This window comes from Nicotiana tabacum, chromosome 8 (genome assembly GCF_000715075.1).
Source record: "Nicotiana tabacum cultivar K326 chromosome 8, ASM71507v2, whole genome shotgun sequence".
NCBI classification, from domain to species: Eukaryota; Viridiplantae; Streptophyta; class Magnoliopsida; order Solanales; family Solanaceae; genus Nicotiana; species Nicotiana tabacum.
The window spans coordinates 72,943,337-72,959,789 of record NC_134087.1 but is presented as its reverse complement, the minus strand read 5'-3'; the positions used below and the strand labels follow the sequence as shown (position 1 = coordinate 72,959,789).

Here is a 16,453-nt window from a genome sequence, read left to right as displayed (position 1 = left end):
AAGAGACATCTTTCATTAAAGATCCAATTCACTATTCCTCATCGTTTGTAATTGTTGCTTTGTAAGAGCAAGGAGTCCCACAAAATTGACAATATCTTGCACAATTTAACTTATTTGTCATTGTTAAAACTTTTAACATCAAGTGTAACATAAAAGCAAAATCAAATTCCTTAATCTTACCCATAAGACTTTCAACAACAATTCTGTCAGCATGGAAATATGACAATAAGGTTATCCAACGTTTTATAATGAGAACCCTAACGAGTATCATCTGGTCGTTGAAGCCCACACTCTTGATTTAATCCTCGTCTAGTATGCAGTTCACCTGATTTGAGAAACTCCTCTAACTTTTTAGCTTGATGTCCTCGAAGCAAATCCCTGTGCTTAAAAGATGCTCCAACAATATTTAAGATATTAGTAACTATAAAAAAAGTCATCTACATCTGAATGCTTATTTTCAAGAGCCACAAATGTTAATTTGTCATGACCCTGATTCGCCCTCCGTGAACCATCGTGACGGCACCTAGTCTATACGACTAGGTAAACCTAAATTGCGGAAGTAAAACAATTTAAAACAGGAATAAAGTAATAATAGTGTTTAAATGTACCACTCGGCATACACCATGTTTAACTCTCAATACCAATACGTAAATCCAAGACCCGGAAACCCACTAATCACAAGCTAAGAAAAATACTACATAACTCTAATTCCGGAAAGTTTAATAAGAACAGAAAAAAATAGAAGGGCTAATTACTAAAAGCAGGAATAGAAAGGGACTCCTTGGTCTGCGGATGCGGCAGATGTACCTCGAAGTCTCTAAAGCAGTCACCTCCCTCAAGGATGATAGGCCTGAGAAGCGGTATCTGGATCTGCACATGAAAAACATGCGCAGAAGAGGCATGAGTACACCACAACGGTGCTCAGTAAGTGTCAAGCCTAACCGCGGTGGGGTAGTGACGAGGAAGGTCAGGGCCCTACTGAGATAAAAATAAAGAATATAAGACATGACACTGTAAAATAAGTAATATAGTTGAAAACTAATGATAAGAATTTAATACAGGAAAATAAGGAATTCAATAACTAAAACAGATGCAAAAACAATCACAAGGAAATAACCGGAGATCCTCAGTATCCCAAGGATCTCTTAGTACCCTCAATATATACCAGGGATCTCTTGGTATCCCGAGGATCTCTCGGTATCCTCAATGTATGCTAGGGATCTCTTGGTATCACGAGGATCTCTTGGTATTCTTAATGTATGATAGGGATCTCTTGGTATCCCGGGGATATCTCGGTATCCTCAATATATGCTAGGGATCTCTTGATATCCCGAGGATCTCTTGGTATCCTCAATGTATGATAGGGATCTCTTGGTATCCTCAATATACATGCTGCGGATCTCTCGGTACCCGCACTTCAGCTCAAATCGTAAATGCGTACATGGGATCTCCCAGGATGTCGTCCTGTAGTCCCAAAGTAAAACACACAACAATGGCACAAAGAATACTCAAATAAACTCAACTTCATAACAAGGTAACACAGACAATTCTAACCTAGCATGCTTCACGTAATACAAATAAGGCAGTTAAAGCAAATAAAGCAATTAAGTCAAATAGACATGCTTCTCTAACTAACAGTAGGTTTAAAGGTGAAAGTAGAATAAATAGAAAGGGAAAACACAATTAAAGTTACTTAATGAAAACCGTATTTTCAAAAATTAGCACAAGTACGCACTCGTCACCTCATGTACAAGGCAATTCAATTATCACAATACCAATCCTAAGGGGAAAGTCCCTCACACGAGGTTAGACAAGCCACTTACCTCGAACCGGCTCAATAATCAATATGAAATCACGCTCTTGCCACGAGTACTCGACTCCAAATGGCCCAAATCTATTCAATTCAATTGCATAATGTAAATAACACTTCAAGTAACTGATTCTACAATTATATTCTAAGCTAATACGCGAAATTATGTAAAATAACCCAAATGCCCCTCGGGCCCACGTCTCAGAATCGGGTAAAATTTAGATTTCCAGAAACCTCGCACTCTCACGAGTTCAGTCATATCAAAAGTACCAAAATTGGACCTCAATTTGTCCGTCAACCATCCGAATTCATCCCGAGGACTCCGGGACCTCAACCAAACATGCCAACTAATCCAAAAACATCATTCAAACTTGTTCCAACCTTCGGAATTCTCAAAACAACATCAAAACACCTATTTTTCATCGGATTCAAGCCTAAGAATTCCAAAAACTTTAAAAATACGTTTTCGATCAAAAAGTCTATCAAACCTCGTCCGAATGACCTGAAATTCTACACACATGTCACACTTCAACACTATGGAGCTACTCCAACTTCCGGAATTCTATTCCAACCCTCGGATCAAAATCTCGCTATCGAACCAGAAACTTCAAAAATTCAACTTTCGGCATTTCAAGACTAAATTAGCTACGGGCCTCCAAAACATAATCCGAACACACCCCTAAGTCCAAAATCACCCAACGGAGCTAACAGAACCATTTCCATTCCGAGGCCATTTTCACTCTATTACGATTACGGTCAACTCTCCAACACTTAAGCTCTCATTTAGGGATTAAGTGTCCCAAAACTCTCCGAAAGTTAAAACCGAATATCCCAGCAAATCAAATTAGTAGAAATAAACTTGGAAAAAGTAGTTAATAGGGTATTGGGGCGTAAATTCTTAAGAAAGACCGGCCAGGTCGTCACATAATTGCAGTTGGTGAGCGAAACAGTGAATCCAATATGCTGATGGACAGTCATTCAAAATCAAAGTCTTAACACCATTTAGCTCTCCCTGCATGTTACTAGCCCCATCATAACCTTGCCCACGTATTTGCGTTGGACTTAATGAGTGATTAGAAAGAAAAGAGTAGATTGCCTTTTTCAATGACATAGCCGATTTATTACTAACATGAACAATACCAACAAATCTCTCTATGAATTTGCCTTCTTTGTTAACATATCTCAAAACAAGTGTCATTTGCTCCTCGTGTGATATATCTTTTGATTCATCAACTAGTATACCGAAAAAATCCCCATCCAGGTCTTCAATGATAGCTTTAATTGTTTCTTTAGCACAAGCATCAACAATATCTTTTTGAATATTTGGAAAACACATCATTTCATTTGTTGGAGTATTTTCTAATATAATGCTTCCAACATCTCGATCAATATCTCCATACCATCGCAAAAGCTCAAGAAAAATACCTCTATTTGTAGAAGATTGACTCTCATCATGCCCACGAAATGGCAAACCTAGTCTCAAAAGAAATCTTGCCACACTGATTGAAGCACTCAAGTGATGTCGAGACTCACTTTTTTCTTTCTCGGATTGTTTGTCAAAAGAAGTGCAAATTGATTGTGATTGATTCATTAAATCAAGCATCGTATTGAAGCACTTGTTGTGGATGCTATTTACTTCTCCGATATGAGCTTTAAATCTTTCAATAGCCTTGTTCCAAGCTTTAAAGCCATTTTTTGTAAAAGCATATCCCGTAATTCCATGACTTTCATGTTCATTTTTGAACAAATAACAAACCAAACAATATGAACATCTTTTGATATATCGTACTCCAACCACTTAGAATGCTGACCCTTAAACCAACCAGGACAAAACGGACGCATTATCTTCCCAAATTTAGTTTTAGGAAAATCATGATTCAAAGGCCGGCAAGGCTTTTTTTTAATATAATGTCTTCTAACTTCATCAAGTATATTATGGTTGTATTCTGTAATAGGCTTTCTATCTCCCGAATCAATGTTGAGAGATTCTAAATCAAGATAAAAAAGAAATGTGTCCCTCTGAATTTCCGGAGCTATGGATGAAGCAATAGATGGATTAATAGAACTAAAACTTGGTTGCACAACATTCGTTCTTGTGACAAACCTATCCATCTCTATTCACAAAGATTGATGAAATATTCCTACAAAATAAGATTCAATTTTACCTGAAAATCAATTCAAGTAATTCAACTAAATCCTATTGGGGAACTCATGCCCCTCTTTAACAATATAAATAATAAAGCAATAACAACATATTTAACCACATTGCACCGGAAAATTGATCACACTTCTTTATAACTAAAAATATCAGAAGTATTTATTCTTTCGAAAGATAAGATGAGAACTTACAAATTTTTGAAGCAATGAGCCAATGAGGATAAATTCATCAATCGCACAAACTGATGCTAATAACCTACATTTATCCCCAAAAAAATCAGTTTTGAAATTAAGTCAGAAATAGAGATAAATTTATTTTTCACCTTTTGACAAGTACACATAACTATTGTTTAGTTTCCATAAAATAATTACAATAAGTGGGAGCAGTCATAAAAATATTATTGAATTTATTTTACAAAGCATAGATAATAGGAATTGTAGTTTGTAAAATCTAATATCTTCAATAGAATATTACCATTTATACCCAAAATCTATAGCATAAATCAAAATACTAAATCTTATTACCTTGTTCCTTGTGTTTTAATTTTGGGATGGGGAAGTCAAGAAAACTTATTGTTCACTGTGTAACCTGTGAAACTTAAAAGGAGAACTGGAGAAGCCGAGAGGGATTTTGTTTTAATATTTTGGTTTGGTGTCTTTTGAAAGCCTACCAATATTTTAACTAGTGGGGGATTCTTTTTCTCCTCTCTTCTAACTAGTAAACAAGAGGAAATTAAAAAATGGAAAAAAAAGTAAAAGAAGGTACAATAAATCAGCATTGAAAAAGATTAGAAAACAAGGAAGTCAATGATTTATTAAATAAGGAAAAGTGTTATTTTTTGGAACAAAAAACATTGCCAGTAAGATTCAATCTCATAACGTTAGCTATTCAAGCGCCCAAACCTCAGCCTCCAAACCAAAACACCCATTGGAATTTTTGGTTAATGGGTGCTTGCTAATATATTATATCAATTTTCATAAAGGTTTTATATTAGTATACCGAGTCCCCGTCGGAGTCAGTGGGTGCTGCAACACCCAGAACCTTACACGTGGATCCACCCTTAGCCAGGGCAATTGAATGAAAGAAGAAAAGAGTTTCTTAGGTCATTCAATGGACAATTATATTTGACATGAACATATAGTTGGTCGCCTATTAGGATTTGACAGTTGAACCATATCCTAGGGTAATTCAGAGCTATAAGGACAGAAAGAAATGCTACTTTATTCTTCTACTAGTTCTTGAGAGTAAATTGTATATTTTATTATATTCAATCGTTAAGGAGTATTGCTAGATGCCATCCTTGATTAGTATATTGATGCGATCAATTTACTACCGGCTTAGTGTAACGACTGTCGTGCCCTCTTTTTTTCTCGCGAAATAGGGTTTATGACAATGACAACTCTTTTAACGGGTATTAAAAGAGAAGAGTCGCCACCTAATGATTAAAGTGCATTAGGACACTAAGAAGAGTTTGATTTAGGAAAAGCAGAGATCGAGTAAGGGCTTGAAATTATCCCAAAGGTAAGGTGTTAGGTGCCCCTCAGAATCCACTAGTATGGTTCCCGGCCATACTATAATTGTGACTTTAAGTAAGCAAATAAGAGTTTCAAATATGAGGGGGTTTTCACATAAGGGTTGCAAATAGATAAAATTAAAAGAAGTGAAAGGCAAGCTAAAATTTGAGAAAAATGGTTTAAAATTTTTGAAAGGTAAACAACGAAATAAACAAGTAAAGGAAAGGGGGGGTCCTAAGTTTATAAATAATATGGATCACCCCACACAATGTCCGGTAATCGCTCCTCGACGAGGGTTTACACGTGACATTATCGCGTGGTCATCACATCCATATCTACCCTTTCCCACTCCGTTAAGGTGCTAAAGCGCGGAATAGTCTCGTTTACTTATTGCATGCTATTACCAGCCCCAATTCTATCATCCCCGGAGGTGCTTGGGACTACTAATCCTATAATGGTGGAAAAGTTGGCTTATTTGTGGTTTCAAAAGGTAAAAATACTAAGGCGACAAACAAAACATGTATAGAAAATATTAGGAAAACACATAAACAAGTATGGCTCAAATAAACCTTCTCAAATCAAAGAAAAGCATCTAGTTTAGCATGTCTTGCATGTACTGATTAGGGTCTGATTAAAACTTAAAAGGGGAAAGTACCCCTCTCTTCTTAGTTGCTCCTCTTTCTAGGGATCTAATGGTCGTAGACCACCTTCTTGTGACTATGTTGAAGAATTCTTTCCCCCCTTTGAGTTCTCGAGTGAAAGGGTCCAAGCCATAGGAAAATATCCAGTTTCTCTCGCAACATATCTAGTTTATCCTGAAGCAGCATTTCTCGAAGTAGCATTCCCATAAGTAGAGGATGAAACTAGCAGGCTGATTTATCACATATTTTCAGATAAGAAGTTCGAATTAGACCTGCCCGCTGGTCGTAATTAACAAACAAAACTTGTGCAGTCACAACTTTTATCCTAAGGCTTGCCTAAGTGTTAGACGAAACCTATAGGCATGATATCTACTGGTTTCAGAAAAGATGAAGTGTACTGATTTTAGAAGAGGTCGTCAGTTATTCAGGGAAGACGAGTTTTGACAAAAGATTCTGCAGATGTTGGACAATGATATTGCCGATTTTAGACTTATAGGTGAACGAAAACGTTTCATACTAGGTTGTTAATTCCTATAGGCATGCTTTCTAAGCGTTGTTGACTTTAAAAACATTGTTATTGACATGCAGAAATCCTATAGGCAGGTCATCTATATGCAGTTAGTTATTTAACTCCTATAAATAATAGGTTTGCCTAATGACATATGCACATGCAAATTGCAGGAAGTCCTATAGGCATATTATCTATATGATATGCAAAATTTCATAAATGACTTATGGACACGGTCTCTATATAATACAGAAGTGCAGAAACCTATAGACATGGTCTCTATATAATGCAGAAGTACAGAAATCTATAAACGTAGTATCTATATGAAATGCAGAAGTGCAGAAGTATAATAATTCCCTATGAACATGATATCTATATGAAATGTAGAAGTATAATGATTCCCTTTGAACATGATATCTATATGAAATGCAGAAGTGCAGAAGTATAATGATTCCCTATGAACATGATATCTACCCCTTTGCAGGCACGATTCCCTCCCTTTTCACTAGCCATCCCCAATAGTTCTTACAAGTTATTACAGCCGAAATGAAATAAGAAAAGCAAAATTAAAAGTACAACCGAGGGGAGCCTAATTCAGACTCCATGTCTGAAATATGAGATGAACCAACTCTAAAGATCATGATCCAAAGCCTTTCTCTCATCTTTGGATGTGTCAAAGTTCCCTAAGAGCCTCATATGTACTCCGGGCAGTGCTCACACCAAATGTTACCAGATTAAGAACATAATGCAGTGTGGAAGGACCAGCCCTCAAGTGTCCAAGTTCAGAGGGAACTCAAGGTCCCAAGGCAAGGCTCACAAGAGGGGGGCAAAACCTAGAAGCTAGGAGAGAGTGCAAGTGCAGAAGTGAAATTTTGAAAGGGGAAAGGGGGAAAAGGGAACAACTTAAAAATCAGTGTATATAGGGGTATAGAGGAGTAGGGAATTTGCAAGAACACAAGAGAAGCAGGCTGATGGGCATACTCAGCAATGGGGGATGCTAGCACACCCTCCAGCTTGTTAGAGGTTAGGACCTCACTGGTTCAGAACTCAAGTCATGGGCAACAACTCATGTTGCCATGCCCTAAGTCACCACTTACAAACACATAGGGGTAATGGGGTAGGGAGCAAAGATTCACAGTAGAAACAGGCAATAGAACATAGGCATATTAAGTTAAATATTGAACTCTACATAAGCAATAAGGTAGCCATGGATATAAAAACTTTAAGTAAACACATTGGGGTGATGCTGAAACTAAAATTAGGACATACCAGTTTTAGAGAAAACAAACAAAGAGAAAGCAGTAGTCTTGTAAAGCCAAAGTGCAAACGAGCAATCAGAATGCTATGAGTTTAGAAGAGAATTGTGAAGTGTGAAGTGTAGAAGTATTGAATTGAAGGTGTCCTAAAGTGCAGAAGGGTCGTGCCCTTTTATAGTGCAGAAAGCAAGTAGAAATAGGTAAGAAAAATAGTTTGGAAATCAATTACACAAGGTCTCCCTTTAATTAAGGGATTCTGATTTCAAACGGGCAAAATAATTAAGGAAATGGGTCAATCAAACACTTTTCTAGAGCAGTACAAGAGGGGTAAATACATAGAGGTTTATTTAAGGACAAAGTCTTGATAGTGCACGGTTTGTGCAAGTAAGGAAAGGAAATCAGTTAACAGTTAGTAAATCAGAAATTGAGGATTTCGTATGAATGAACCAGGTCAGAAAGATGGGAAGGATTTCGACTTAAGGAAAATCAGTACCAACCAATTAAACTTATTAAAAGTAATTCTTAATCAATCACAAGTTGGAAAACCATTTTGAAGAAAGATTCCTCATATATAAAAGCACACGGACACGTTAAACATGAAGAAATTTGTTATGCTATTCAATAGAAGAGTCTAGTGTAGGAGAATTAGAATTGTGTGCAAACAAAAGAAGTTCACACTTGGTTCATAGACCCAGAAATAAGTCTGAAAGTGTCAAGGGTCCTCAAACAGAACCCTAGTTTGATCAAATGACCAAACTTAGAGGAAACCCCCAAATTCTAGGGTTTACGACTCGAGTCAAATACAGAGATAAGGAGGCAACAGGATTAGAGACTTCCTTTCAGAATCTCATGAGAAGACAAGCAAATACAAATAATATTCAAAGCAGATAGAGTGTAGGAGCATAATGAGAGAATAGTCACGACAGTAAAAGAAATGTGTTTAAGAAAACCTTTTAGAAGGGACTTAAATAGAGTTCAGTAGAAGGCAAACAAAACTTAAGAACTCAGTAGGAAATTCATACAGTAGAAGAACACAAAAAATCTAGAAAAGCATAGCAAAAGATCATATAGAAAATACAACAAGATAAACATGCGAGCATGGTACAAAACACAGTAGAAAAACAAAGTACAGACGAACATGCATGATAAAGGAAAATATAAGAACACAGTAGAAGAACATGCGTGGAAGAAAATAAAACATAAGAACATAGTATAGACAAATACACACAAAGAAAAGAAGAAGAAAAGTCAGAGAAACATTTTAAGCTTTTCAGAAAAACCGTAAATCGGAAAGAAGTAATTTTTGAAAGAAAAATTAGGGAAAACGTTTAAAAACTCAAGTAGAGCACAAATATTGAACAGATTTAAGAAAACAATCAGAGAAAACCTCAAATATCTAGGGTTTCAGAGGAACCCTAAAGCGAGAAAGGCTTGGAAAAGGTCCGATCTGAGTTGTATAAGTAAGAAATAGGCTCATAATACTTGGATATGCCGTAGCAAGGCCGGAGAGGCCATAGAACCTTGAATCGGAGAGGATCTGAACGAACACCATTGAGGTCAGACCTCGAAACTTCGAACACCAAATGTTTAAGAGCAGAGGGAGATGAGTTTAAGCCATCCATGGCCTGAGAGGCCATGGATTCCGGTGAGCTGAAGTAGAAGACAGTAGGAGATGATTAGGGTTTCAAGAACCTTCAAGAGAGTTTGAGAGAGGGGGGTATTCAGAGGTGGCTGATAGAATGAAATGAGTTTGGGTTAGCGTTGTGGACGGATTAAAAAAGGAAAGGGAAATCGTGGTCGTTGATCAGATTGATTAACAGCCTAGATTAAAAGGGGTTTGGGTCGGGTAGTTTTAAATGGGTTAAGGGTTGGGTTAAATGGAATTGGGTTGGTCCAAAATTGGATTTGAAATTGGGTCAATTAGGGGAACAAATTTTGGCTATAATTGAAACAAAATGGGCCAGATTTTAAATAGCCACTTTTCCCTTTTTATTTTTATAAAAATAGTAAAATGACTTCTGAAAATAAATTAAAAGTACTGAGTCAATTAATGATATATAAATATTAATTTAAAAATATTGGAACCAATTTCATAATTATAAAATGCTATTAATCTTAAAATAGGCTATAATTGCAATTATATGCAATTTAGCTTTTAAAATACCAAATAAATTTGTAAAAAATGTATAAAAATTACCCTAGCTATACTTTGGTATAAATATGAGAATAGAGTAAGTTATTCACCAAAATGATAATTTGGGAATAATTATTGGTTTTTGTACTGCTAAAATGGGAAATAAATCAGTTTAAAAATTATTTAGAAATTAGGAAAATTATTGAAACACTTGGACATACTTATATATGCATATATATGCTATTTTGAAAGTATTTGCATGTAAAAATACATAGGGAAAAATTGGGTGTCAACAGCTGTTCCTCTTTACTTGGGAAAGATGAAAGAGTTGTCCGGTAAAGATATGATGGCCAATTTGACCAAACGAAATGGTTTGAAGAACTTGAACGTGCTCTGGTTCCTGAGCTGCCTATATATCCCTGGTCTTACAGGAATCAGGCAATATGTAGTTCAGGATCCGTCGGTGGAATATGACGATGGAGATTTCTTCAAAGACGGACGCGATATTTAGGTTGGGATGGATGGTTAAAGTCTAACAGTGCTGCGGGAACTGGAGCGAGATCGCTCCTGCTGATATGGCTGTTGCTAGCCGGTTTACCTGCAAATAAGCAACAGAAGTGTATGTTGTGTTAAAAATTAAACATGATGCAAGTTCCCGTCGGACCATGAATGTTGTCTTCGGACGGTTAGGATGATGTCCTCAGACCATGACGTCCTGGGCCATGAAGCGTATGATAAGGATTCGCAGGCCATGAAATTATGTTCTCGGGCTATGAGAATGATGCCTCCGAACCATGATGCCTTTGAATAATGATATGCAAAAGATAAAAGGGTCCTCAGGCCATGAAATGGCGTTCTCGGGCTATGAAAATGGTGCCTCTGAACAATGACGCATTTGGAAAATTTGGCGATCTTTCAGCCCATGAGATGCAATATGTGGCGATCTTTCAACCAATGAAATGCAATAAGTGGCGATCTTTCAGCCGATGCAAGGTATAAATGAAGCGGCGATATTTCAGCCATGCAGATGTAAATAAAGCGGTGATCTTTCAGCCGATGCAAGGTATAAATGAAGCGTCGATATTTTAGCCATACAGATGTAAATAAAGCGGCGATCTTTCAGCCGATGCAAGGTATAAAAATGAAGCGACAATATTTTAGCCATCCAGATGTAAATGAAGTGGAGATATTTCAGTCATGCAAGGTGCAAATGAAGTGGCGATATTTCAACCATGCAGATGGAGGTAGAGCTTAACCTCGGAAGGCAGAATGGTAGCCTTATGCGATGCAGAGAATGCAGATGGAGGTAGAGCTTAACCTCGGAAGTCAGAATGGTAGCCTTATGCAATGCAGAGAATGCAGATGGAGACAGAGCTTAGTCTCGGAAGGCAGAATGGTAGCCTTATGCAATGTAGAGAATGCAGATGGAGGTAGAGCTTAACCTCAAAAGGTAGAATGGTAGCCTTATGCAATGCAGAGAATGCAGATGGAGATAGAGCTTAGTCTCAGAAGGCAGAATAGTAGCCTTATGCAATGCAGAGAATGCAGATGGAGACAGAGCTTAGTCTCGGAAGGCAGAATGGTAGCCATATGCAATGCAGAGAATGCAGATGGAGGTAGAGCTTAACCTTGGAAGGCAGAATGGTAGCCTTATGCAATGCAGAGAATGCAGATGGAGACAGAGCTTAGTCTTAGAAGGCAGAATGGTAGCCTTATGCAATGCAGAGAATGCAGATGGAGACAGAGCTTAGTCTCGGAAGGCAGAATGGTAGCCTTATGCAATGCAGAGAATGCAGATGGAGGTAAAGCTTAACCTCGGAAGGCAGAATGGTAGCCTTATGCAATGCAGAGAATGCAGATGGAGGTAGAGCTTAACCTCGGAAGGCAGAATGGTAGCCTTATGCAGGAAGTAAAATGGCAAATGGCAATAGAGTTTTCTTAGCTGATAGCGGATTGCGATATTGCGACTGTTGGGGATACTATGTCTGTTGGGGACACTGCGTGCGGATAGTAGCTGTGAGTAAGTGCAACGGTTCTGAGAGTAGTATATCCGAGTAATGTGAGTCTTGTGAGTGTATAGTATATTTGATGATTTTGCAACTCAAGTGCCTGCATCCAAAGAAAATCGTGAGTTTTGTAAAGAGGGGAGGTTAGTTCGTATTCCCGCTGGCTCTGCTTGACTTGCTCGGCTCTGTTCTGGTGATACTGTGCGTATCATTGGGGTAGCATTGCTAAACAAAGCAACTTTGGTAACAGCCATGCATGATTTAGTAAAAAAATATATAACATAAATACATAATCGAGAATAGTTTTCCTTAGATGAACCTATGACTGCGACGTGGTTCAAGATATTACAACTTCTCTCACTTCGGAATTTTGAGGGTCCTCCTCAAAATTCTGCCCCAATTTACTGGGTTGCTGCTTCTGACGGCTGTTAATGATAAATGGCTGGAATCGGCTTTGGAATTTTGAGGGTCCTCCATAAAATTCTGCCCCAGTTTCCAATAGCGGGGAAATGGAAATTTTATTGCATTGTGACCGAACCCATAAGGCTGCCTACGTATCCCCTCTTAAACAGGAATCATGTCAGGCATAATTCAAGTTACATCATAAAGGAAAGCATAAAGGTTACATATAGTATCGCTTCACTGCATCTGAATTGATCGGCTTCGGCCAAACTTCTCCTTCCATTTTTGCAAGTATGAGGGCTCCTCCTATTAGAACCCGGTGGACCATGTACGGACCTTGCCAGTTGGGAGAGAACTTCCCTTTGGCCTCGTTCTGATGCGGGAAAATCTTCGTTAACACTAGCTGCCTCGGTGTGAACTATCTCGGCTTGACTCTTTTTTTGAAGGCTTTGAATATTCTGTTCTGATAAAGCTGACCATGACAAACTGTATTCATTCTTTTTCCATCTATAAGAGCTAGCTGCTCATAACGACTCTTCACCCATTCTGCATTGTCAAGTTCTGCTTCCTGTATGATACTCAAGGAAGGAATTTCTACCTCGACAGGAATGACCGCCTCTGTACCATAAACCAGTATATAGGGAGTCGCCCCGGTTGATGTGCGGACTGTTGTGCGATACCCCAATAAAGCAAATGATAACTTCTCGTGCCACTGCTTATGCTTCTCTATCATTTTCCTTAGTATCTTCTTGATATTCTTATTGACGGCCTCTACGGCTCTATTCATCTGAGATCTGTAGGTTGTAGAATTCTTGTGTTTGATCCTGAAGGTTTCACACATGGCTTTCATTAAATTACTATTGAGATTAGAACCATTATCAGTAATGATTGATTCTGGAATTCCGAACCGACAAACGATACGGTCGTGGACGAAGTCTGCCACAACTTTCTTAGTCACTACCTTGTACGATGCTGCTTCAACCTAGCTGGTGAAATAATCAATTGCCACTAGGATGAACCTGTGTCCATTTGATGCGGCAGGTTCGATTTGTCCGATAACATCCATTCCCCAAGCGGTGAACAACCATGGTGAGCTTGTTGTATTAAGCTCGTTTGGAGGCACCTCTATCATATTTGCATGTATCTGACAACGGTGGCACTTCCGGACGTACTGGATGCAGTCCATTTCCATAGTCATCCAAAAATAACCAACTTGGAGTAACCAGCTTGGAGTATCTTCTTGGCTAAGATAATGCCATTCATATGTGGCCCACAGGTCCCAACATGGATTTATTCTAGTAATTTAGATGCTTCCTTTGCGTCGACACACCTTAGTAATCCCAAATCAGGAGTCCTCCTGTACAGGATTCCTCCGCTATGAAAGAAATTGTTGGATAACCTCCGAAGCATGTGCTTCTGAATTGTGTTTGCGAGCTCTGGGTATTCCCCTTTTGCCAAGTATTCCTTGATATCATGAAACCAAGGCTTTCCGTCTGCTTCTTCTTTGACATGAGCACAGTAAGTTGGCTGATCATGGATCTTTATCGGAATGGGATCAATAAAGTTCTTATCTGGATGCTGTATCATGGATGATAGGGTAGCCAATGCATCGGCATATTCATTTTGGACCCTAGGGACATGCTGAAATACTGTCTTTGTGAACCTCTTTCTCAACTCCTGCACATGATGTAGATAAGGGAGTAGCTTGGAGTTCTTGGTTGCCCATTCTTCTCGGACCTAATGTATAAGCAAGTCTGAATCCCCGATCACTAGAAACTCTTGGACGTTCATGTCAATGGCCATCTTGAGTCCCAAGATGCAGGCCTCGTACTCAACCATGTTGTTGGTGCAAGGGAATCTGAGTTTGGTAGACACCGGATAATGCTGACCGGTTTCTGACACTAGGATTGCTCCTATGCCAACTCCTTTGAAATTTGCTACTTCATCGAAAAACATTCTCCAACCGTCATAGGATTATACAATGTCTTCTCCTATGAATGATATCTCTTCATTAGGAAAATACATCTTTAAGGGTTCATATTCTCCGTCCACGGGATTCTCGGTAAGATGATCTGCCAAATCATGTCCCTTGATTGCTTTATGAGTTACGTAGACAATGTCGGATTCACTCAGCAGGATTTGCCACTTGGCTAGCTTGCCAGTGGGCATGGGCTTCTGAAAGATGTTCAGCGGATCTATCCTTGATATGAAATACGTGGTATACTCACAGTTGGACACCTAAACTTGGCCACTCGTGATAGCATCCTAGGAAGCTCAACTCTATTCAAGGACATGGATGAAGCTTTTGAATCTCAAAGATGGCCTTTAATAAGAGTTCAAGCTAAAGAATTACAAAACAAGATCATTAGACTTCAAGTGCAAATGAAGAAGTTATTAATTGGGAGGAAGAGCTCAAGGATAAAGGATGTGAATTGGCTAGGTGATAGCATCAAGGACAAGGATAGAGTTTTGGAAGCTCCAAGGCCATATACAAGATCTCAAGCTAAAGAGTTGCAAACTAAGGTTGCTAGACTTCAATGGCAAATAAAGAAGCTTTCAATTGTAGAGGAAGAGCTCAAGACCAAAGGAAATAAATTGTCCAAATTTTACAATTATATGGTGGTCCAAATTGAAGTCCAAGAGGAGGAAGATTGGGTCACCAAATTAGCCCTTGAAGTCCATCAAAAAGGGCTCAAAATAAGTTTAAAAGAGGTCCAAAAGGGGGTGTTTTAAAAAGGAGCCCAATTGGAGTCCAAACCAATGACCCAAACTAGTTGTTTTAAGGCCCAAATCTGCCCCAAAGGGTCTTGGCCGCCCTCACCTAATTTTAATGACTTTTCTTACTCTTTAGCAACCACCCTACCTAATTGTAATGACTTTGTATGCCTTAGCAACCACCCTAACTAATTTTAAGGACTTTTATGACTTAGTACTCCTATAAATAGGGAGTTCTTCTCATTCATAAGATACAACATTTATTGATTAAGTATATCATACTTTGAGAGTTCTTTTGAACCTTTGTTACTTGTGCTTTGAGATTTATCTTTCAACCTTTACTAGTTCTTAGTTCAAGGTAGTAAGATTACTTCTCTTTTATGATATCTTTGATTCCTTTGTGGTATTCTTAGAAGGCGATTAATACTAGTTATTAATTGTTGTCTCAAGTTACTCGTAAAGTGGTCAAGATCCGAATCTATTGTTTTGATTTGCTTTTTAAGTAAAGGCGTTTGATTTCTTCCATAAATCAAGACGTTGTTACTTTGATCTTGTCAAGGCTATAGAACTTACGTTCTTGGAAGTTCTTGGAATTCTTTCCTTGAATTCGTCCCATATCCTTTATTTTCGTCTCTTTAATTCTAGTTGTTCAATTCCTTGTTGTTATTGCTTCCGCATTTACTTCTCAAATTCTTACTCTAATTTGGATTCCCGACCTAGTTGTTATCACATAATATCTCTTGACTGCATCAGAATTGATAGCCATATCTATACATTTGCCTTCTATATCAGTTACATACAAAGCACCATTGGGCCCTATCATCATGTTTCCCAAGAACATAACCAAACGCTCTATCTAGCACTGCAAGGTAGAGTAATAGGGGTCTACCTGGTTCGGGCGGGACCAAAACTGGCGGTGTTGACAGGTACTCCTTGATTCTGTTGAAGGCCCTTTGGTAGTCATCGGTCCATCTAGTAGCGGCGTACTTCTTCAACATCTTAAAGATTGGCTTATAGATGACAGTAGATTGAGCTATGAACCGGCTGATGTAGTTGAGTCTTCCCAGGAAACTCATCACGTCCTTTTTGTTCTTTGGCGGTGGCAATTCTTGAATGACTTTAACCTTTGATGGATCTAGTTTTATTCCTCGGCGACTTACAATGAACCCAAGTAGTTTCTCGGTAGGAACCCCAAATGCACATTTTGCGGGATTCAGTTTCAGGTTGTACATTCTTAGTCTGTTGAAGAACTTCCTCAAATCTTCCATGTGATCAGTGGCTTTCTTGGTTTTTATGATGACATCATCTA

The 16,453-nt window shown here is 38.4% G+C and overlaps 1 protein-coding gene across 1 annotated transcript; it reads right to left on the bottom strand.

The window, feature by feature from the left end:
• Nucleotides 1-257: 257 nt before the first annotated feature.
• On the bottom strand, nt 258-3,413 carry LOC107784168 (uncharacterized). Its single transcript, XM_016605251.2, has 2 exons — nt 2,720-3,413; nt 258-421 (listed from the first exon to the last, which is right to left on the bottom strand). Exons 1-2 carry the CDS (start codon nt 3,411-3,413, stop codon nt 258-260), a joined length of 858 nt encoding a protein of 285 aa, XP_016460737.2.
• Between the last annotated feature and the right edge of the window lie 13,040 nt (nt 3,414-16,453).

What these genes read in the sequence shown, in the direction of transcription:
- LOC107784168 (XM_016605251.2), bottom strand. Translation starts at nt 3,413, where the DNA reads ATGCTTGATTTAATGAATCAATCACAATCAATTTGCACTTCTTTTGAC. An exon ending in ATTATGTGACGACCTGGCCG is followed by an intron (nt 422 to 2,719) that starts GTCTTTCTTAAG and finishes CTTTTTTTATAG; the next exon opens with TTACTAATATCTTAAATATT.